Source organism: Neofelis nebulosa, chromosome 8 (genome assembly GCF_028018385.1).
Source record: "Neofelis nebulosa isolate mNeoNeb1 chromosome 8, mNeoNeb1.pri, whole genome shotgun sequence".
In the NCBI taxonomy this organism is placed as follows: domain Eukaryota; kingdom Metazoa; phylum Chordata; class Mammalia; order Carnivora; family Felidae; genus Neofelis; species Neofelis nebulosa.
Window position 1 is genome coordinate 27,780,898 of NC_080789.1, and position 22,836 is coordinate 27,803,733.

General features: G+C 34.4%; 1 protein-coding gene across 4 annotated transcripts in view; it reads left to right on the plus strand.

The window, feature by feature from the left end:
• EEA1 (early endosome antigen 1) overlaps positions 1-22,836 on the plus strand; it is a 111,857-nt gene that overhangs the window by 20,822 nt on the left and 68,199 nt on the right. The window contains exons 2-11 of one of the 4 annotated variants that reach the window (XM_058741809.1): positions 671-763; positions 7,593-7,718; positions 12,247-12,371; positions 12,960-13,014; positions 13,109-13,174; positions 15,292-15,331; positions 16,655-16,768; positions 17,478-17,599; positions 18,737-18,892; positions 22,682-22,696. In XM_058741809.1, the coding sequence (XP_058597792.1) occupies positions 671-763; positions 7,593-7,718; positions 12,247-12,371; positions 12,960-13,014; positions 13,109-13,174; positions 15,292-15,331; positions 16,655-16,768; positions 17,478-17,599; positions 18,737-18,892; positions 22,682-22,696 (912 nt within the window). The remainder of the gene's footprint in view (positions 1-670; positions 764-7,592; positions 7,719-12,246; positions 12,372-12,959; positions 13,015-13,108; positions 13,175-15,291; positions 15,332-16,654; positions 16,769-17,477; positions 17,600-18,736; positions 18,893-22,681; positions 22,697-22,836) is intronic. The other 3 variants (XM_058741811.1, XM_058741812.1, XM_058741813.1) reach the window with 3 other exon arrangements.

Consider the following 22,836-nt stretch of genomic DNA (forward strand, 5'->3'; position numbering starts at 1 on the left):
AATGCAACCAGTTTCTGTACATTGATTTTTTATATCCTGCAACTTTGCTGAATTCATGTATCACCTCTAGCAGTTTTTTGGTGGAGTCTGTCAGGTTTTCCGTGTAGAGTATCATGTCATCTGCAAAGAGTGGAAGTTTGATTTCTTTGCCAACTTGGATGCCTTTTATTTCTTTGTGTTGTCTACCTGCTGAGGCTAGGACTTCTAACACCATGTCGAACAAAAGTGGTGAGAATGGACATCCCCGTTGTGTTCCTGATCTTAGGGGGAAAGCTCTCAGTTTTTCTCTAAGGTCTTCTTTCTGATTTTTGTTAACAGTACAATCTTGAGAAGTCTTTTAGCTACTTTGAATCTGTTTTCTCATCTCTAGAGATAACATTTACCCTTCCTCTCTCAGAGATGTCATTATGACTAAAGTGAGTTGAAGACTATAAGGCACTATATACAAGTGTAAACTTTTTATTAATTTAAAAAGACTAAAAATGAGAGAATGCATACAGAGACCTTGATACGGTATTGGGCACACTCTGCAATGAAGGATAGCTGCTAGTGGTATTTGTCTTCTTTTATGTGTAAGGCTAGCCCTGTTTACTGTTTAGATTATTAAGTAGTTTATGAATATATTATTAATACCTACTTTGATTTTTTTTTTCTCTCTTCTCTGTTTCAGACTCCTGGGAGAGTTGGCTCTCAAGGTTCTGATTTAGACTCATCAGCTGCTTCTATAAACACAGTGGATGTCAATAATGAAAGCTCTTCAGAGGTATGGAAATAATAATTTGGCAATAAAATTTGGTATTATTAAAGGAAAACGAGCAGAGGCTTGAAGTAGTGGTCAGTAATTTAAACTTTCATAGGAAAGGTCTCATCCTTCTTACAAACTGGAATATGACTTTTGAATCACACTTCTAGAAAAATACGGTGTTTAGTTCTAAGACTAAGAAAGTGTATATTAAAATTGAAAATTCATATTGTTAATTTGTCTTCATTGCTAATGTCATCTGAACTTAAGGAAGATTCTGACATCTGTTTATAAAAATTACCAATTAATTAGTGTTTGTACTGGCATGAACTACTGAGTTAATAAAAAATTAGATAAACTTATCTATAAAGTTTATACATTACTTGCTGTCTTTACAACTTTGCAAGAACTTTTATCTTTCATAGTTTATTAAAAAGTAATGGGGAAAGTAAGAAAGAACTCAATTTTTTTGAGAAGTTAGCCTTAGTATTTGCTTTATTATGATTAATTATTTTTAACAAACATTGTTTGCTCATTATAGAAAAATGAGAAAAGGGAAGAGAAGAACATAAAAACCACCAATAATGTCCTTAAGATATGGATGCACTCACATTCTGCTCTGACAGTTTTTGTCACTTGTCCCTTTCTGGGCCCAGTTGTACTGCCTACCTAGTTCCCCTTTTCTGTGCTCCCCTTTCCACACCTGTTTGCTGGTGAGTCTGTTTTCTGTCTTGTGTATTTCTGATTTTGTCTCTATGCATTCATCTTCCTGTTTTGTCTCTTTCTGGCCATCTGATTTCATGTATATGGGTATTAGCCTTGAGAAGATCTAAAAGACCATGAAAGTGAGAATAAAAGTATCAGTTGAACTTTATTAAGAGCAAGTTTAATTGTTGACCTCAGTTGGATCAAAAAAAAAAAGAGTCTCTAGTGCGTAGTGAGCAGTGCCTGGTGATCCTGCTGTATTTTCTTCTTAGGGTCATTTTCCTACTCTTTGAGACAGTTTTACTGTCTTCTATATCCTCACATCTCTCATGTGTGCTCCCCTCTCCCATCTTCCCTCAGTCACCTTCTATATCATAGGAAGTATTGGCTGAATGTCCAAAGCTATACTTGGCACCTTTGTTCTCTCTTTTTTAGTACACAGAAAACAGTTCCTTTTCTTATCAAATTTCAATCCATTCTCTTGTGCTCTGGATTCCATTCTCTCACATTCTCATTTTATTTTCTGTCCCTCCTGCCACTAGTTTTTACCCATGTCATGAATTATTCTTATTGGCATATAATACTGCTCTATAGGTTCATATGCCCAGTGCTTGGGTACATATTTGTCAAGGTCTTGGGTGATCTCTATTTCTGTCTCTGTCTCTCTCTCTCTGTCTCTTTCTATCAGTCTCTCTTTCAGTTTGTTTCCCTTTTGCCTTGGCATCCCACTTTGTACAAACCCTAGGTTTTAACTCTGTGCCCTTAGCAGCCATCTATATGGAATTTGAAATGTCTCTGGGACTTTAAAGTCTTCTGACTAGAAGAGCGCCTGGGTAGCTCAGTGCATTAAGCGTCCCACTCTTGATTTTGGTCCAGGTCATGATCTCCCAGTTTGTGAGACTGAATCCATGTCAGGCTTGGTACTGACAGTGAAGAACCTGCTTGGGATTGTTTCTCCCTTTCTCTCTGCCCCTCCCCTCCTCAAAATAAAAAACTTAAAAAAGAAATAGAAATAAAGCAATACCTTGCTTTATTCATATGATATTTATGTCATATTTTATTATTTAAGATAATGTGTAATATTGTCTTCGTATGGGCTGTTATAAGAAAAGTGCTATAGACTCAGTGGCTTAAACAACAAACATTTACTTCTCAAGAGTTCTGGAGGTTGGGAAGTTCAAGATCAAGGCAGATTCTGTGTCTGTTGAGGGCCTGCTTCCTGGTTTATAGGTGGCCATCCTCATATTGCTGAAGGGGCAAGTGAGCTGTCTGAGATCTTTTACGAGGGCACTAATCACATTCCTGAGGGTTCCACCCTTCTGACCTAATCACCTCCCTAAAACCCCATCTCCTAATACCATCACATTGGGAGTTAGGATTTCAATATAACTTCAACATAATTTCAATATGAGGATACACATTCAGTTTATATCAAACATGTAATGTGTATAATATGTAATGTAATAAGTGATTTTTTATATCCTTCAGTTATCACCAGGATGGTTGTTCAGAGTATTTAGTATAATGAATCGCCAGAAGCAAATGTCTTTGTTCACTCTTTATCCCTGTCTAGTCTGGCTTCCATCCTTAGTACCCACTGAACTACTCATTGATGACCCACATTTTCCTGCTCCTTTGGCTAGAGAGGGCAGGTTTTTTTGTAAGCGCTCACTGAAGTTTCCAGGTTGCCAGCTTCTCCAGCACCCAGTCTGGAATATATGATGCAAAAGAAAACCCAGAGTATTCATCATTGTATCAGTGCTTGGATCCCAAGATCCTTAGCTGGTCTTCCTTCTCTTCACCTTTCAGAGTTTTCTTATGTTTGTTTTATATATAATGTCTAGGGATGTTAGGTGTGCTCAACAGGAAGAATAGGGAAAAGTGTATCTGTTTCTTTCTGTCTGCAACTGGAAATCTGACCACTTTAAAAGTTGGATTATTTCTCTTTTTATTATTGAATTGTAAGAATTATTTATCTACTCTGGGTGCAAGTCTTGTCGATAGTTTGATTGCCTCCTATTTGCCCTGTTGGCTAGGGAAGGATTCCTGTCCTGGGCTCACAGGGATGGCTGAACATAAACTAACCTGACACTGGACAGATGAAGTCAACAGCAGTTTATTATTCAAAAGACTCATGGCCCAGGAGGACACTGTATGCCATGAAGGGCCATATGAGGATTGGACTCGGGAACAAAATGAACAACCACGGGCTGAGAGAGGCAAGGTTTATAGTATCAAGAGGATGAGGTGCCCCTTGGTTCCTGGAGCATATGATTGGCTTGTTAGAATAATTCTGTGGGCTGACAGGGAACTGAAACCTGCTGTTTAGGCATATGGAAGCTCTGTGAAGAGGAGGGGTGTTTGACTGCAGGCCCCTATCTGTGGGAGCAGAGTGGTGAGGGAACTGTAGTTAGGCCACGTGAAGCTCTCCCCTCACCTGTTGACAAAGGAGTGCGTAATACTGGGTCTCAATTTTCGACTTTACACCACAATCAGATATATGTGATGTTATGTTTTTTTCTTAGTCTGTGGTTTGCTTTTCATTTTGCTCATGGTGTCTTTCAAAGAGAAGTTTTTAATTTTGGTGAAGTCCAGTTTGTCAGCCTTTTCTCTTATGGATAGTGCTTTTTGGGGCATTCTATGAATTTTTTTGCCTAGCTCAGTGTCATAGAGGCTTTCTCCTATGTTTACCAATGGTACTTAAAAAAATTCATTTTAATGTGTATATTTAAGTCTGTGGTTTCTTTTAAAATATTGTGTATGGTATGGGATAGTGGTTGAGGTTCATTTTTTCCATATGGATATGGAACCCACAGCTTTTTATATAGTTGTTTCAGTACTATTTGTTGAAATGTTACCTTTTCCTATTGAATTAAATTTTTGCTTTTGTGGGAAACCAATTGACCTTATATGTGTGTTTCTGTTTCTTTATGCTCTTTGATCCAGGCATACAGATTTCCTGCTTTTAAGGTGTGCCAAGTTTTTTCTTATCTCTGGACATCTGTATGGTGATCCCCATGTCTTACCTGTTCTTTTACTTTTCTGCCTGGTTAATATCTTATTATCCTTCAGGTCTCATTACAGATAATTACTTTTTCAGTAAACTTCACTTGACTCACATATAGGATAGATGCTTATTCCATGTGCTTCTGGGGAATTGTATTTCCTATCCTTTTGATAATGATTATTCTGAGATACACTTATTTATCAAATATCTATTGTTGTCAGACGCTGTTCTGGATGCTGGAGATATGACAGTGAGTAAAATAGTCAACAATCTTTATCCTGGTAGGGGCACCTGGGTGGCTCAGTCGGTTAAGCGTCCGACTTCCACTCAGGTCATGATCTCGGTGTACGTGAGTTGGGCCCTGCGTTTGGCTCTGTGCTGACAGCTCAGAGCCTGGAGCCTGCTTTGGATTCTGTGTCTCCCTCTCTCTGCCCCTCCCCTGGTCGTGCTCTGTCTCTCTTTCTCTTCCTCTCTCAAAAATAAATAAACATTAAAAAAAAAACCTTTATCCTGGTAAAGCTTATATTCTTGTAGGTGGAAATAGGCAAAAAACCCCAAAACATATGAAAACGGACAGAGGGAAACAACTGGTGTTATTGAGAAAAATAAAGCAGGGGAGGAGGCATAAGAAGTGTTTTGGGTGGTTGCAATTTCAAATAGGATTGTCAGGGAAGACTTCTCTGAGAAGGGCATAGCTCAGGAAGAACTGAAAGAAGTGAGGAAATGAGTCATGTGGGTTTCTGGAACAACCATGTTTCATTCATGTGGAACAAGTGGAAAGTCTCTGAGGTAGGAGCATGCTTGGCATGTTGAAAAACCAGCAGGGAGGCTAGTGTGGCTCCAGCACAGTGAGTGAAGAGAGTTTGGGTCTGTGAGCTAATCAGGTCCACCTTATGCAGGGCCTTTCAGGCCTTTGTACAGACTTTGGTTTTTACTGCTGATGAGATGGGAAGCCATTGGAGAGTTCTGACAAGGGAAGTGACAAAACTTGTTTACATCTTTATAGGATACATTCTCACTGCTGTGTGGAAAATAAACTGTTCGTGGAGTAAGGATAGAAGCAGAGAGGCTGTTGAAAGGCTGTTGCAGTGATCCCTGTGCGGTGTGAGACTGATTGCGACAGGGTGGTTAACAGTGGAGGTCCTGAGGGTCTAAATATAGTTTGAAGGCGGTTCTACTGGGATTTTCTGATTAGTGTGCTCTAAAATGTAATTACTTTCTTTCATAACTTTTTCAAGAAGCCTGTAAGCTTCCTGAGGATGGGACTTTGTGCCTTATTTTATCATTTTGTTCTCAGTACCGTAGAATAATGGCTGGAACACAGTAATCACACTTGGTACACACATTTTGAGTGAATGATTGAATATTGTATGTGGAAACTTACAGTGAAGAAACTAGTAAAGTCAAAGGCAGAACAAAGCTATCATGGCAAAAAAAAAAATATGCAAATGATGCATTCTTTTAAGGAATTACTATTCTGTGGTTCCTGCACTTTGGACTGTGGTTGCCTAGAAGACAACTCTTTCATCAGTAAAAAGAGAAAACAACAAAGAAAGAATTCACGTTCCTCACTTTCATCCTCTGGCTAATCTCCTTTAAGGGTTGTTAAGAAAAGGAATTAATGATATTAATCATTGCTAACATTTATTGAATGTTTTCTTTGTATCAGATGCTATGATAAGCACTTTGCATGTACTATCTCATTTAATTTTCATGAGACCCCCCCCCCCATATGAAGTAGGTGTTACTGTTACCCCATTTCACAGATGAGGAAATTGAAGGTCATGTAATCTACTAAGAGTGGTGTGAATCCAGGATTCGAAGCCTAGCTCTTAACTACTGCCCTGCCTGCCCTCCCACTTTGGGTCCTTATTTACAGTCATCCTCTCCTTTGTTATATCCTTAGTGACATTAGTGACTCAAGGAACATCCAAGTCTCCCAGTTTTTAATGTTTTCAATGCCAGTGATCTTTATTAATTTTTTCTAGCTACTCAAGTTCATGGCAGTACCTTCCATCTTATGCAGTAGAATAGTTCACCTGAGATGTCAAAACTGTATTTTCCATTCTTACACAACTACCTGTCTTCTCAAAAACTTTCTCATGTTCTTACTACTTCTTTGGCCTTGCTGAATATTTCAGGTTTTTAATTCCTATTTTCTGGTCTTTCAACCTTTCCTGGCTTCATTTCCTTTCCTCTCTAACCATACATCTAATGACAGAATATTTATTGAACAACGCCTTATGACTAGACTAAGCATTTTATGTACTTCATGATAACTCTAGAGGAATAGGTACTAACATTAACCCCATTTTATAGATGAGGAAGTTGACGTTTAGCAAAGTAAAGTAACTTCCTTAAGTCATATAGTTAGCATTGGTTGAGTCTCAAATCCACATTATTTTTGACACAAAAACTCATGGCGTTTATAACCTATTGTCCTTCACTACACTCTCCATTTTATTCACTTTCCGATACCCTCAGTTCCTCTGTTCTCTTATCCCTCTACTTTCCTGTCTGACAAAACATTAAACCATAGATCAGTGTAATGGCCTACATTTTAAAATACAGATACTGTTAGGAATAGGGAATTGGGGAGATTGACTTAAAATGGTTTTATTTGGTTCATAAATTTAGAAGGAAGAGTCCCCTACTGGGAATTACGGCTGTGGGCAAATATGGGGTCTTAGGCTAGTAGATTATGGTAAAGACTAAAAATTGCTTTCATTGTAAGAACTTTTTTTGTTGAGAACATGATGTTGCATAAAGCTATTTGTTATAACTGCCTGTCATTTCTTGATCGAAAATAAAAGCTAACTTGCCAATAATGGCTCTTAGATAAGTAAGGACAGACTGTCATAAACAAAAAGAATAATAATATTCCAACTAAAGCAACTGGTAATTGTAATAAAATTGAACCAATGGGAATTTCCAGCATAAGGCTGGGAGCTACTTTTAGACGTCCTACTTTGAATAGATCTTTCAGTTTTTGTATATAGTTACCACTTGAAAATTTCCCTTATGTATACTAAAAAGAGATGTACTAATTATTTCCCTGTTATGTCTGTTTTCATTGTCTGTATTTTGTTTTATAAATAACTTTTTATGTATATCCTCCTAAAAGTTGTTATTTCACAGGGTTTCATCTGTCCATTATGTATGAAAAGATGTATAACTGCTAGTGATTTGTCGGAGCATTACCAGCAAGTGCACGCTGAAAATGAAACAAGAGGACAGGAACTTCTTAATGACTCCAGTGTTACTGTGGGTCCTGTATATTTTGCTTTAGCAGCTTGGTTATGGTTGCAGAATAGCTTTGTTTTTCCTTGCCTTGGTGTTGCTTAACTTTTTCTGCTACAAAGGGAATATGGATTGCTTTAATCATGCATGCTTAAAAGAAGGTTCAATAAGGAAAGCAGGCTCTTGGGAAGTTGGGTTCATTGCTCTTACTGTTTGCAGCTGTCTTTTTTGTGAATCTGTAAACAAATATAAAAGTTTAAGTTAATATTTTTCATAAATTTTGCCATGAAATTCAAAATATAAAGTGAATGATGTCTGATTTCACCATTTTTAAGTTGTATCTTTATTATTTAGTTAATGTTTTATTAACGCATATTTAAAAATGCTTTGGGTTAAAATGCTTTATACTCGTATATAGAAAGAGGACTTTGCATGTTAATTGTTGCTGTTTTTATTTGAGAAAGTATCCAGCATTAGAACCTGGATGTACCATTGTTTCAGTCTTTGTTTTGACTCCCTAGACTTGAGGAAGGTGACAAATGGCACATACTCATCATTAACAATGTATCATCCAAATGTCTCTCTGTAGTGTGTGGGACGGCCCATATCTAAGGCTGAGGGTGGAAGCCAGTGAGGGCAAGTATTGCCCTTTTGCAGGCTGGAAAAAGTTTCTTAGATGGTCTTGATCTATCTCTTTCTTTTGAAAATCACTGCAATAATCTAAAAATAAAGAGAAACATAGCTTTTCTGATTCTTTTGCAAGTCTCACAAAAGAATGAAACTCCTTGTACCCAGAAAGACACAAGAAAAAAAAAAAAAAAAGACATGTGTTTTTCTGTGTGGCAATTATATATATAAGAAAGGATTTCACCAAACATTCACTTATTTGGCATATTTGTAGTGTACTTCTTATGCATCATATATTTTGGTAAGTAAAGAATATAAAAAAAGATATGATCTCTATCCCAGGCAATTTCTGTGATAAATATTATTTGTAAAAAGAGTGCAGTGGTGATTCAACCTGAGGAGAACCCCAGAAAAGCTTTACTGGGGGACAGTTAAACCAGACATTTTCCAGGGTGATACGGAAAATGGGTGCAATATAGGAAGACACCAACTGGTTAAACTAGCTAACTGGTGCAAGCAAAAAGAGAGACCTAAAAGATTCTTGGAGCCCTCCTTAGCATTGTCTTTCATACCTCTTGTGCCAACTTTTCTTCTTTATGGGTTAGTCGAAATCAAAAGTGACAATATCACCTACTTGTCATTTAAATAAGAACTTTATTTTTAACTGAAAGAGCACTTGGTATAAGAAGGATACCATAAATATCAAGTTAAGGTAAGTTCTTTAAGTGTAGTGTATCTGAGAAAGGATTAGAGATCGCTGAAATCTCAGAGTAATCTTAAGTAGAGTGTGTGTGTATGTCTGTGTGCATGTTTGGAAGTTGGTGAGAAATTTGGAATAATTAAGGGAAAAATGTAGCTGGCTGTTTTTAGTGTTTTACTGTTTACTAACAGCATTTTTGTGGAAGTTATCGATCTACCCTCGAAGGTGGTTGCGAAGAAATAGAGAAGCAGTCTCTTAATATCCACAATTAGTATTACAAAGCCCATGAATGAAAGATCATGCACTGTATTCAGGGGGCATCCCTCAGATATTCACTCTGAGCTTATGTTACTTTCATTATAAATGACTGATGTGGTCTTGATAGGCTTTTTTCTTTATCCTTCCCATCTATATCAGGCTAGCATTACTAAAAATAGCACGTGAATAATATTTTTAAAACATTTTTGTCTGCGTTTATTTATTCTGAGAGACAGAGTCTGCAAGTAGGGGAGGGACAGAGAGAGGGAGAGAGAGAGAATTCCAAGTGGGCTCTGCACCATCAGTGTGGAGCCCAACACGGGGCTCAGACTCACCAACTGCGAGATCATGACCTGAGCCGAGACCAAGAGTTGTGTGCTTAACCGACTGAGTCACCCAGGCGCCCCACTATGTGAATAATTTTAAGAAATGATTGTGGAAAGACAAAACAGGGTGTAAGAAAAAACTATAAACTGTGGGTCCAGAAATTAAAGAGGCCAGAATTAATAGAGTAAAAGTCACCCGTTCAGTGATAAATATTTATGCATCTGAAACACCAAACAAGTTTAGTATCTTCTATTTAAGAAGGTGAGAAAGTATATGTATTTTAGAAAGATTTATTTTTATTAGAAATGTCCCAAAATTAAAGTGTTATTTAAACATGGAAAATTCATTTAGGTGAATCATATGGAAAATTCACTTAGGTGGAATATTTCTATGATTAAATATATATTACTGAATTTCTAAAATTTCTCTTTAGGGATGAATCAGTTCTTTCTGGAGTATTAACCTGGTAATATTTAGAAGCTTTAAGAAGGTATGGCATACCTTAATGTGATCGTTAGCTTTCTTGGTATCTTTAGATATCTAGACCCAAAATCTGGAAGTAGAGACAATAGTCAAAAAGCCAAAGTTGTAAAGATTAAATAGTGTAATTGGTCTGTGGCTTCTCTGGGGAACATTCTGTAATTTGCCTTCTAGATACTAGTAGAAGCTGACATGCAAAAGAGAAATGACCGGCTAAATAGTATAGCTGTTGCACTAAAAGCATGTTAACTATTGTGGTACAACAGTTACCGAGTAGAAGTTATAAGAATGGCAAATTAGGTATAAAGTGGAGCCGTCAAAAAACATAATGGTAGATAATAGATGATTTTGAAGAAAGAGCATAACATGAGCTAGATTAACACATAGGCTGGGGACATTCATTCATTCAAAAGACAGTGCTGCGCATCAAATACCTCTGGAGCCAAATGGCGTCATTCAGATGTGCAAAGGTACATCCTGAGTACTTAGTGCTACTACCTTTGCTTATTTCAGAGTTTCATAGGTGATCATTGCGTTCACTCACCTGTTGTGCCCCTGCCCTTCGCTCTACTTCTGTGATCAGAACATACCTCTGTTTTCCAAATGCAGCACGTCTGTGTTTCAAACCTCTTTCCACACCTTTGTTAGAATGCCTCTCTTTTATTTCTGACAAGTGACTCCTACTCGTTCTTCAGTACCTAATTCCAGTGTCCAGTGTATATACACATACATATAACATAAATGAGTTTCTGTGTAGTTTTTGTAAAACACTAACTCCTGCAACAGACAGAGTTGGATTCTTTTTTTCCTGGGTTCCTATAGTTCCTTATATTTACTTATGTTATACCATTGTCTGGTAATGTTTGTCTACATATCAGCATTCCCTAGTACTCAGTGAGCCTTCATTCTGCTACATAATGTACATAAATAAATGAATATATGCTATTTGTATAGCACCCAATGAAGGAGAAGTTTATTTTTAAGTTTTTACTTGTTCGGAGTACTTATTACTTCACTCTATTCCTTGGAAAGTTTTATAACCTGCAAGATGTTAAAGCTCTTCTGTCTTTTTGCCAAATTCTGCCCTGCCAGGTTCATTCATATTTTTGTTTTTTTTATTTTTATCTATTTTTTAAGTAGGCTCCATGCCCAATGTGAGGTTTGAACTCACGACCCTGAGATCAAGAGTCTCATGCTCTAACAACTGAGCCAGCCAGTCGTTAATTTATTTTATTCATATTTTTAAAATAAATATATAACATAGAAAATATAGAGTGTGTTCAAAAATAATACAGTAGCCATTAGGGAAACATGGATGAAAAGCTCCAGTGTGTTGTGTATTATAGGGAATGTAGAAACTTGACAAGCTACTAAGGGTAGTGCTGGAGGGAAAATCAGTATATGCAAAGGCCTGGGAATGTGGGATACCGTGGTGGGTTTGGAGAACGTAGGTAAATCTGAATAGTTGAAAGTGTCAATATAATTGTGGAGAGTGAGAGGTGCCCCAGCATCAGAGTGATTATTAGGTCATTGAGGAAATATTCATGTAGGACCTTGTATGCCATAACCATATAATTCTGAGGATATTTATAAGTGTTTAATATTTTATGGGTCTATTAATTTTAGGCTTTTACAGTGTTCATCTTAGGTTAGCAAAGAATTTACTGACTAGAATACTTCTTAAGCATTGTGGATACTCTGGTAATTATGAGTTATTTAATACAGTACCTTTTCCCTCAGTGATCAGAATGCTTTATATTCTTAATTTTTTGGTTATCATTACTAGGAAGTAGATTGGAACAGCTGTTATTTTACTAAGGGGATATCTAGAGAGAGGGGTGGGAATATGATGGCAGACTTCTCAACTAGTCTTCTAGGTTAGAACTGCTCAAATTAGAATTCTGTACTCTAGCCATCAATTTACTCAACCTAAAAGATAGTTGTAAGGGTTTTTTTTTTTGGTTTTTTTTTTGTAAACTTCAATCAGAATAGATGGTGATGTACTTTTGCACAATACCTGAATTTGGGCTTAACATCGTAAGTTACAATTTACTAATGGCACCATTGGTGTAAGACATTAGACCGTATTTCATAACATACAAATTGCTATTTTACAGTATTCAACACAGTTTTGTAACCTTTTTCTCCCTCTTTCTATAGGGTTTCATATGTCCCCAGTGTATGAAATCCCTTGGGTCTGCTGATGAACTTTTCAAACACTATGAGGTAGTTCATGATGCTGGTAATGATTCAAGTCATGGAGGAGAGGCTCTTGCTCTGAAGCGGTACAGTACAATTGCTTTGAAGTATAATGCTATTATGAATGCACGTGATCTTACCTCTTTCCTGTGTTAGGGTCTTGAGAGTGTGCTCACCATTCCTTGTTAGACTGACTCTTAGGTGAGGAGAACAAAATGTAAGAAGTTTGACAAGACTCAAGGAACAGAAAGAAGCCAGTGTTGCTTGAGCTGAGTGAATGAGCAGGAGAGTGTTAAGACAGGGACTAGATTGTATAGATTGTATAGTCCTTGTTAATGAGTTTAGATTTTATGCTAACTACAATAGGAAGGTATTGATCCTTATGGTTAGTAAATTAATGGGAGATATTTTGTTTCTGGCCTCAGGCAGTTAATGATTATATCATTTCTGTGATAAAGTGTTTTTCCATTTATGAATGAGGAGCTTTCAGAATAAAATTATTTTTCTAAGGGTTATATATATATGCCAGTATACATAAAATTCTAAGCAGCTTTTTTTTTTAAGAATTGCAAAAACTAGAAATTAATGTGCAGTCACTAGCCATGATTTATTAAGAGACCAGGTTGTTAGAGAACATTAATTATTAATTCCTTTTTTCTCCAATATATATTTAGAGATGATTTAACACTACTTAGACAAGAGGTCCAAGACCTTCAGGCTTCACTTAAGGTAAGAGTAGAAATGATTACATTTGTGTATTTTCAGTGTTTCAGATAATAAATCTTTTGAAATTTAATTAAAAATCTTTTTTTTTTTTCCTTAGGAAGAAAAATGGTACTCAGAAGAATTAAAGAAAGAATTAGAAAAATTTCAAGGGCTGCAACAGCAAGTAAATGCTTTTAAATACTTGAAGTGTGTTTATTAGATGTTTATTTTCATTGTTAAAAATAAGCATTTTGTAAGCAGGTGGCCTGATATAAATAACTTCCTAATGAATTTATCTGTATTTAATAGCCTACAGTGTATATCCTTTGTAATTCTAATGAATGCAAACAAATATTTTGGAAGCTCAGATGTTATTTCTTAAAGGTGCTCCATTAAGAATCAGTGACCTGTGGGTTTTTTTTTTTTTTTCTTAATACCAGGCTGCATTATTCTTATTTTCTGAAAATATCCCTAAGTGGTTAAAAAATATAGGTTCAGACAATAGTGAGATTCTTCAGAGCATTTGTGTTGTGACAAATGGGAGATCACTAAATTGTCTGCTAGTAGGGAAAGAACTACTACTATTAACTGTTTACTGTTTATATTCTTTTTAAAAGAATTTTTAAAGTTTACTTATTTTTGAGGGAGGGAAGGAGGGGGAGAGAGATAAAAAGAGAGAATCCCAAGCAGGCTCTGCACTCTCAGCATGGAGCCCGACATGAGCTTGATCTCACCAATAGTGAGATCATGACCTGAGCCGAAATCAAGAGTCAGTTGCTCAACCGATTGAGCCACCAGGCACCCCTGTTAATATTACTGAAGATTGTTTGAAAATATGGGGAAATGGTTGTATTAACAATTTTAGTTATTTTTTTAAACAGTATTAGGTTTTAAAAAACAGAATAAAGGTATTTATGTATATGTGTATGTATACACACAAACACACACAGCTTTATATAAAAATAATATGTAGAAAAAACGAAAATCATGGGTAACAAAAGTGGTTACTTTGGAGTAAGATTCTGTTGATACATAATTTAATGTATTTTCTAAATGTCTTAACCAACTATGATTTTTATATTAAAATTATATTGGCTTTTGCACTACAATTACATGAAGGATCATAGAGTAATAAATTTTACTAAATGTAGTTTTCATTTGTAAGAATAAAGTGGATAACCTTCAATAATAGTTCTAATATTTTTATAAAGTAATTAGTGATCCTGTTGCCTGTTATCTTAGTACATTGTGACTCTCAGTCTATCTTTTTTGCCTTTTTGTTTTTTCACCAAAAATTGTCATTTGGACTAGAAAAAAAATCCCAAATAAATGGATAACAAGATATTATTAGTCTTATTACTACTCAGCTTCTGTATTTGAGGCTGTGAAAGAGGTTTTTAGTAATCTAAAGTACTTAAAGTTCATTTACTCTGTTTTACATAAATGCCATTAACAAATAATCAAACATGTGCTGTATTATTTTTTTGTACTTGAAAACAGAGGAAATTGTTTACCACATTTGAGATGACTATTTCACATTTAATAAATTAAATTCTCCACAGTGCAAGGTGAAATTGCCTTGGTAGGAAATTTACCTTGGGGAAAATGTATTTAAAATATTGATGGTTCTTAGCAACCAATATGTCTAAATCTAATGTATAGGAAAATAAGTCAGATACACTAGGAGTTGTTTTATTAAACTCTTGAAGATATGTGTAATTCTTTAGAATGTGGAAATAATGACTTGGCAGTATAGTATTTTATTCGTAATGCACATAATAAATTAAACCTTATGGAATATATTCTTTATTTCTGCTTTTTTAAAAGATGATTTATAATCATGAATTAAAAATTTGTGCTTTTAATGCCAAACTTTATAGTAGTGATGGTTCATGGCATGTTTTCACTTTTGCAGATTTTTATATATTATAGTATTGAATCTTATTTGCTGACTTCAGTATTGGCTTTAGAATCTATATTCATAATGATAGTTTATATTATTTTAAAATCTTTACTGAATTTATAGAACTTAAGATGGTACCTATTATAAGATTCACAATAATTTAAATATATGTTAACATAAAAAAAATTCTTAGAACCAGTGACTGCAGCTAGATCATTATGCCAGTCTGCCTAATGGTACTTTAGAAATCTGGAAGATTGTGAGCAGACCAAAATTTAATCAGAATCTTGCTACTTACCTGATAGAATGTGGCTTGTAGAGACTTTTTTCACATTGGCAATTATAATAGTATTGTCTTTTTCTTTTAATGCGTTTGTTTATGTCTTGTTTCCATTGAGGAGTCTAAACCTGATGGATTGGTGGCTGATTCATCAGCAGGTAACTTTGAACTTTGCTTAAAGCAGATATTTCTTCATTTTTCTTTTTCTTCTTCTTTGTTTATTTACTTATTTTTGAGAGAGAGAGCTCAAGCAGGGGAGGGGCAGAGAGAGAGGGAGACAGAGAATCCCAAGCAGGCTCCACATGGTCAGTGCAGAACAGAGCTAGAGGCTCAAACTCAGGAACCCGTGAGATCATGACCTGAGCCCAAATCAAGAGTTAGAAGCTTAACTGTCTGAGCCACCCAGGCACCCCTCTCATTCTTCTTTTTCACTTTTTACTTTCTTTTGCTCTGATCCCTGCTACATGAATTTGTATTGTGATTATACTTTCTGGCTTTAAAACAGTGAAGCTAATAGTCATATTTTAGGTTTAGAATATTATTTGTGAACTTTATAGTTTAATCAGTTGATAAAAATCTTAGTGTTTTCTTTGTTCTGTATATTCTGAAGTTATAAACTTCTGAAATATCACATTAGTACATTTTAGTGAAAAGTTAAATCTAGTTTGAAGAATGATGTCCTCTTTTTCTCTTGAAATAAAATGATGAAGCTAGCATCTTTGTAATTGACTTTGGAGGAATGCTCAATGAATAATCAAATTTGTATTTTGAGGTTAGCTGTTGTATTTACTTTCCCTCTGAAATCTGTCTCGCCCTTTTTTTTTGAAATCTCTTTAGGAGAATGGAGTATTAGGAGTTACTGCATATTTTAATTATTTTATTTAAGATTTGGATTGTTCTTAAACCATTTCTTTCTTTTTTTAATGTTTATTTTTGACAGAGAGATACAGTGTGAGTGGGGGAGGGGAGGAGAGGGGAAGAGAGTAGGGGAGGGGGAGAGGGAGGCACAGAATCTGAAACAGGCTCCAGGCTCTGAACTGTCAGCACAGAGCCTACTCTGGGCTCGAACTCACAAACTGTGAGATCATGACCTGAGCCAAAGTTGGATGCTTAACCGATGCTTAACCCAGGCTCCCTGTTCTTGTTTCTCAATATAATCAATTTTATTTAGAAAGCCAGAATATGTTCCTTTTTGGACAGTTGATGGTTATAGGAAAATAACTGAAATGTAAAAGCAAAATACTTTTGAAACAAATATTTATAGATTATGTGTCTTAAATGAATCAGATATGCTTAATTCTTGAAATATGAAGATTCTCCATTTATAACTGGATGATAGACTCATGTTGATTCTCTTTTTTTTTTTATTTTCATGTTGATTGTCTTTAACTACAACAATGATTAGGATATAAGTAATAACAGTTTAGGAAATGTAATTAGCATTAATTATGTATTTAAATAGCTATGATACATTTTTGTAGAACTACAGTCTTTGGAACAACAGTTAGAAGAAGCCCAAACAGAAAATTTTAATATTAAGCAAATGAAAGACTTATTTGAACAGAAAGCAGCCCAACTTGCCACTGAAATTGCAGGTAAATTGAATCAGATCTTTTTAGCCAATGATGAGTCTCGTTACCTTTTTGCCATTGTACATCCTGGAAATAAGGCATTGTATTTTAGTGTATTGTATTTTGGTGTGATAAAACATTTGTTATAGATTATGGTAGTGATTATTGGAATTTAATAATAGAGTTGCTGTATAAATTATTTTGTTTGTCCTCTCACCTCTTCCTTTCAAAGGATCGATTTTCTCTGTAGAATTTTTCTTCTAATTTAGAAAAGGTGAATTTTCTTTGGGGCATGCTTAAAGATTAACAAGTAACATTTTGAAGAAATTAAATAATACAGTTAGATTTAACATTTGGTTATGCTATCAATTACTTTTTCTTTAACTACATGCTTTTAGGTTAAACTATTATATGTGATTAAGTATACATTAAGATGATAATTAGTGACAGTGCTGTATGGAATTTAGACAAAAACATCTGATTATTTTAAGTTCATCATTTAATCAGAAGTAAAAGTTTATTGTATATATTTAGGGTTATCTAAGGAATGTGAATTTGAATTAATATTAATAATATGTACATACTAGTAATATGTAGTTATCCATACATAATAATATGTAATTAATACATATTAATATGTAGATATGCAATGTAATAGATAAGAATTTATAAAACTACCCTTTCCTACAGTTAATGTCATGAAACTAATATTTATATAACTATCTTTAATTAGATATAAAGTCAAAATATGATGAAGAAAGGAGTCTTCGAGAAGCTGCTGAACAAAAAGTGACATATCTGACAGAGGAATTAAACAAAGAAACAACTATAATTCAAGATCTGAAGACTGAACTGGTAATTCAGAAACCTTATTGAAATGTACTTTTATAATTTTCTAAATGAAAAATGAAATATATACTCTGAAAAAATGTTAAAAGTATTGGTTGAGTAAAATGAAGGAAAGGAAAAGTCCCTCTAGTTCTATCCTTTACACGTATACCAATGTGATTTTTTAAATAAAAATGGAATGTATGATACAAAATTTATTACCTTAACATTTTTGTTGTTTCTATCTTAATATCATGTGTCTTTTTACTAGTTTCCTTATCTGCGTCTCTGATCCTGACCTTTCCCTGCCCTTTAGTTTTATAAATCCACCTACTTTTAGAAAACTTCTGATTGCATTTCTAGCTTCATTTCGGATTCAACAAGTGTAGCATCAGGTCATCGTATTTCCTCCCCAACTGTTTCTGTCATTGGTGCTATACGTCTTCAGTGCTCTCCCAAGGTGTACAACTTTGGATCTGTCCTTGTCTCCTTTCTGTCCTGTATGTATGTATGTATGTATGTTTATTCATTTTGAGAGAGAGAGTGAGAGAGCATGAGCAGGGGAGGGGCAGAGAGAGAAATGGAGAGAGAGAATCCCAGGCAGGCTCTGTGCTGTCAGCGAGGAGCCCGAAACAGGGCACGATCCGATGAACCATGAGATCATGACCTGACCTGAAACCAAGAGTCGGACACTCAACCGACTGAGCCACCCAGGTGCCTCTCTGCCCTTTATTTAGCACTCAATAAATATATGAATAAAATCAACCATATGCATATCCATATCCATTAGCAACAAACCCTAATTATGCTTACATCTGCTCCTTTATTTTTATTATCAGTTTCCTAGGATAGAAAATGGGGCATTTATGCTTCAAAATGTGGCATTTATTAAGTGATTGTTATAACCATGGAGTGTAGTTTGTGAAGGAAAAGAAAGCAAATAAAGCACTAAGGGTAATTGTGAATTTGCTCTCTTTCACATTGTGGTGATACTATTAAATATGACAAAGATTGGGAAGAGGAGAGGCTTTTTGGGAAAAAGATATCAGTGGTCAACATTTGCAGTCTAACAATTGATATTAAAGATTATTTTCATTTTGATTTCTTTGTAGTAAAACCATATTTTCGTTTTTCACTATAATTTTTAATGAAAATGCTTCACAGCTTCAGAGACCTGGTATAGAAGATGTTGCTGTGCTAAAGAAAGAACTGGTCCAAGTTCAAACACTAATGGACAACATGACGTTGGAGCGTGAAAAAGAATCTGAAAAACTCAAAGATGAGTGTAAAAAGTTACAAGCAGAATATGCTAACTCAGAGGTAAATAAGTTCAGTGTGCCTAAATGTGATTGTTGTTAACTTGTTTAGTGTATACTGTTGAGTGAAGCCAGCAGTTGAAATTTTTCCAAGTGATCTATCAAAACAATACTTGACTTTCATTTGCCCTGAGTGATATTTATGTATAGTCAGTATAGTCTGAGAGACAATATTTAATTTTGCTTTATAAAGCTAGACATTTAGAGAAGAATGTATAAAAGAGTATTGTCTATTTAATAAATGTACATATTGTGGAGAAATGACTATTTAAAGTTAAATTTGATCCAGGCTAGTCAATAAGTGGTAATTGAGTTTATCTCAGTTTGGTGTAGGGGTAAAGGAAGCATGATTTCATTTTTTTACAATTGTATTATCAATGTTGTTTAGGAAAAATATTTAGGAGAACTTATTTTCTAGTAGGCTTGTTTTTCACTTATCGATTATTGAATTATGTTGTTGAAAGAAATCTTAAAAATCTGTTAGACTAACACTTCACCCAGGACCCTCCTTTGTAGCCTCTCTGATAAGTGATCCCCAACTCCTGCTAGGTGATGTAGGGGTGCATATTTCTTCATAAGTCAGCCGTTCCATTGAATTGACATTTGTTTCCCTAGAATTTCCATGCACTGATTCCAGTTCTCCTTAGGAATTACACAGAATAAATTGTTCCTTTTTTCCACATGAGATATTTGGACTGTTCATATTTACTCTGAGTTCTTTCTTTTTCAGGATAAACATTTTCAGTTCCTTCTGCCATTTGTCACATGGCTTGACTTTGACCTGTAAATCCTTGATATAATTATGTTAGTATATGGCAAGCTCTAGGATTTTTAGTGAATATATTTGCTTAAAAATGTAGCCTTTGTCTTTTTTACTAAAGTATTATAGAGGATACTGTGTTAACAGTTAACAAAATATTAATAGATATTTGTAGTTCTTAAGCTGCCTTATGTGACATGGACCTCTATTTTTCATATTTTCAGTTTAAGAGGTTGTTACAGTAACGTTGCAGTTTGCTTTTCTTAGAGTTTTTAAGCTGGTGATCTTAAAAGCCATTCTATTCATAATCAGTAACATAATGAGCTATGGAGTATAAATATTATAGATAACCATGTCACCCTTTATTTTACTTCTTCCTGTATCTTTGTAAAAGGGGAATGGTGAACCTTTGTAGGTACAACATGCATAGGCATGTGAAGCTTTATGATGCTTACTTAACACTTTAGACTTTAAAGTTTATGAACTTCAGGTGCAGACTTCCCAAAAGTGATCTTTTTAGCCCAATGACACTTGACCCCACAATTTTTCCAACAATTTTAGGGAGTTCATAAATTTATTGAAGGCAGTTAAAAGCTTTTAATGTGCAGTCAAGGAGGTGCTGAATCAAAGAAGTCTCATGAGGAAAAGTCCCATTCAGATAATGTGAAAGTAGAAATGCTTGAATCTGAGTGAATCGAGTCATTTATTTCTGTGTTTTAATAAGAATTACTTTTGATTAAATCTGCCTGCCCACTGGTATTTCTCAAATTTTTAAAAAATTATACTCTCTTTTGGTTAAAAATTCCTTTAATATTATATGAGGTTTCAAATCGAATGTAACAGGTTGACTAAAATTGAATCACAGCAATGGCACTTTTAGAATATATCTCTTTTATTTAAAAAAAAAATTTTTTTTTTTTTAACGTTTATTTATTTTTGAGACAGAGACAGAGCATGAATAGGGGAGGGGCGGAGAGAGAGGGAGACACAGAATCTGAAACAGGCTCCGGGCTCTGAGCTGTCAGCACAGACAGCTCGAACTCACGGACCGTGAGATCATGACCTGAGCCGAAGTCGGACGCTTAACCGACCAAGCCACCCAGGCGCCCCTAGAATATATCTCTTTTAAAGTATAATCCTTTCTGACTGTTTCCTGCTGAGAATTGTGGAGTTATACATATACTTGTTATACAAATAGAATTTGAACAGGGAGAAGAAATTTATATATTTGCTTGCATTTTGGGAAAAATATATGTGGGAAAATATTTCTGAGTAATATTTAAGAATTACTTTAATATGGAGGATTTTTGTAAATTTGTATTTTTATTCGTGTAGATTGGATTATCTTCTATGTTATGGGAAGACGTCATTTAAGGTGAAAAAGTATAACTAGAGTTATAAGATTTGGGGGAAAAGGATTTAGTGGCTTCCCTGTACTGTCCTCCTATCAACAAGAGTAATTGTGGGAAACAATTTTTTTTTTTTCTCTCAAAAAGATGTTTCTGGAAAAGAAGAAAAATGGCATAGAAATTCATTCTTCACATCTTAACTTTTACATTTTCATAAAGGTTTATCTTTTTAAATGCTTTGAAATAAATGTTAAAATAAAGAGATTTGCTGAATAGCACTTAACATTTCATCATCATTTTAGTAAAACAAGGGTAATATTTACTTTCTAGTAGTTAACTAATAGGTGTGTAATGATTGAGACTTCAGATTATGTTGAACAAGTTTAGGAAGTGGTAGCATGAGTCAGAGTAATATTATTTTTGGAAACAAGCTCTTAGGTTTTGAGCACCACCAAGTTTTGGATAATATGCCAGGTACTTTAAATATATGGTCTCTTTTGTTTCTTTTAACTCTGTAAATTAAGTATTAAGTTTGTTTTATGTGTAAGGAATCTGAAGCTCGGTGAAGTTAAATAACTTGTTTAAGTTCATGTACCTCATATAAGGAAACTAGGATTGGATCCCAGGTCTCCTCCAAAGCCTCAAGTCTTTTCTGAATCGTGTTATCTCTCATTTAGGGTGGTCTGATAATTGCCTTATAAGTAAATTCGTGCTATTAATTTTGACCTAATACTTACTGTTATTACTTTTTATATTTTGCCATATTATATGTTGTAATATTTATATTGAGTACAACTTAAAATACTTTTGAGTTGTTTCACACCATTTTTATATTAAAACAATTAATGTCTAGATATTCCATCTCATTTGTTTATAACAATGTTATAAACCATTTGTTTTTAGCTTGTGCTTACTTTTTAAATATGTGGCATGTATTTTATTAATTTATTAAAATTAAATCCTATTCTTAAATTTGTTGGTGAATTATAGCACTTAATGAAAAACTTACTTTATGTATTTATTACTACTTTACTGAACGTAAATACTGGTATCTGAAACAAAATACACGAACAGGAATTAAAGGAGCTAAAAATGTAATGATTTGTTTGGTATTTCTAATTGAAGCTAAAGACATATGATGTAATATACATTGTTAAGTATGTCCTTATGTTCCATTACATTCATTTAGATATGCCTATGAATTCATTGACAGGTTTTGTTTTGTTTTGTTGTGTTTTTGGTTTAGATATTTTAGAAGGCATATAGAAAAATAATTCATACTAAAGCATTTGAAAGTACTTTATAAATAGTTATCAGAAATTGAGGATTTAAGTGTTAAAATAAGTATTATTTTTAAAAATTTACATTACTGAAAATATCAAAGCTATAATCAACTTACATTTGGTGTGGTCTTTAATGTAAATGGTTGTTTAAGAATTTTATTTGAATTCCAAATAAACTCATTTTAAAAGCTAAAATATTTACAAAGATATGGAATAAAAATGGTTATACTCATGCATAGTTATTAAAGAGTACTTAAATATCTTTTAAAAGTGTACTAATATTAGAGATCAGTTTTAGCAGTATGTTTGGACATTTTTATTATGTGTTCAGTGTGTACTTTTGTCAGTCTTCCACCTTTCATCCATCATTTTATTATTTTTTTTTCTGCTTTCTAATGGAGATGCTTAAACTTGAGGTAATGTGTTTTGGGAAGGCTTTTTAATGTTAGTAATACCTTTAATATAGCTCCTTCTGTTGTCAAATGGAAATTTTGTGTTTCAAGGCAATCTCAGAACTTCAAAGATATGCTTATTTTTGTTAATCAAGTGAATTTTC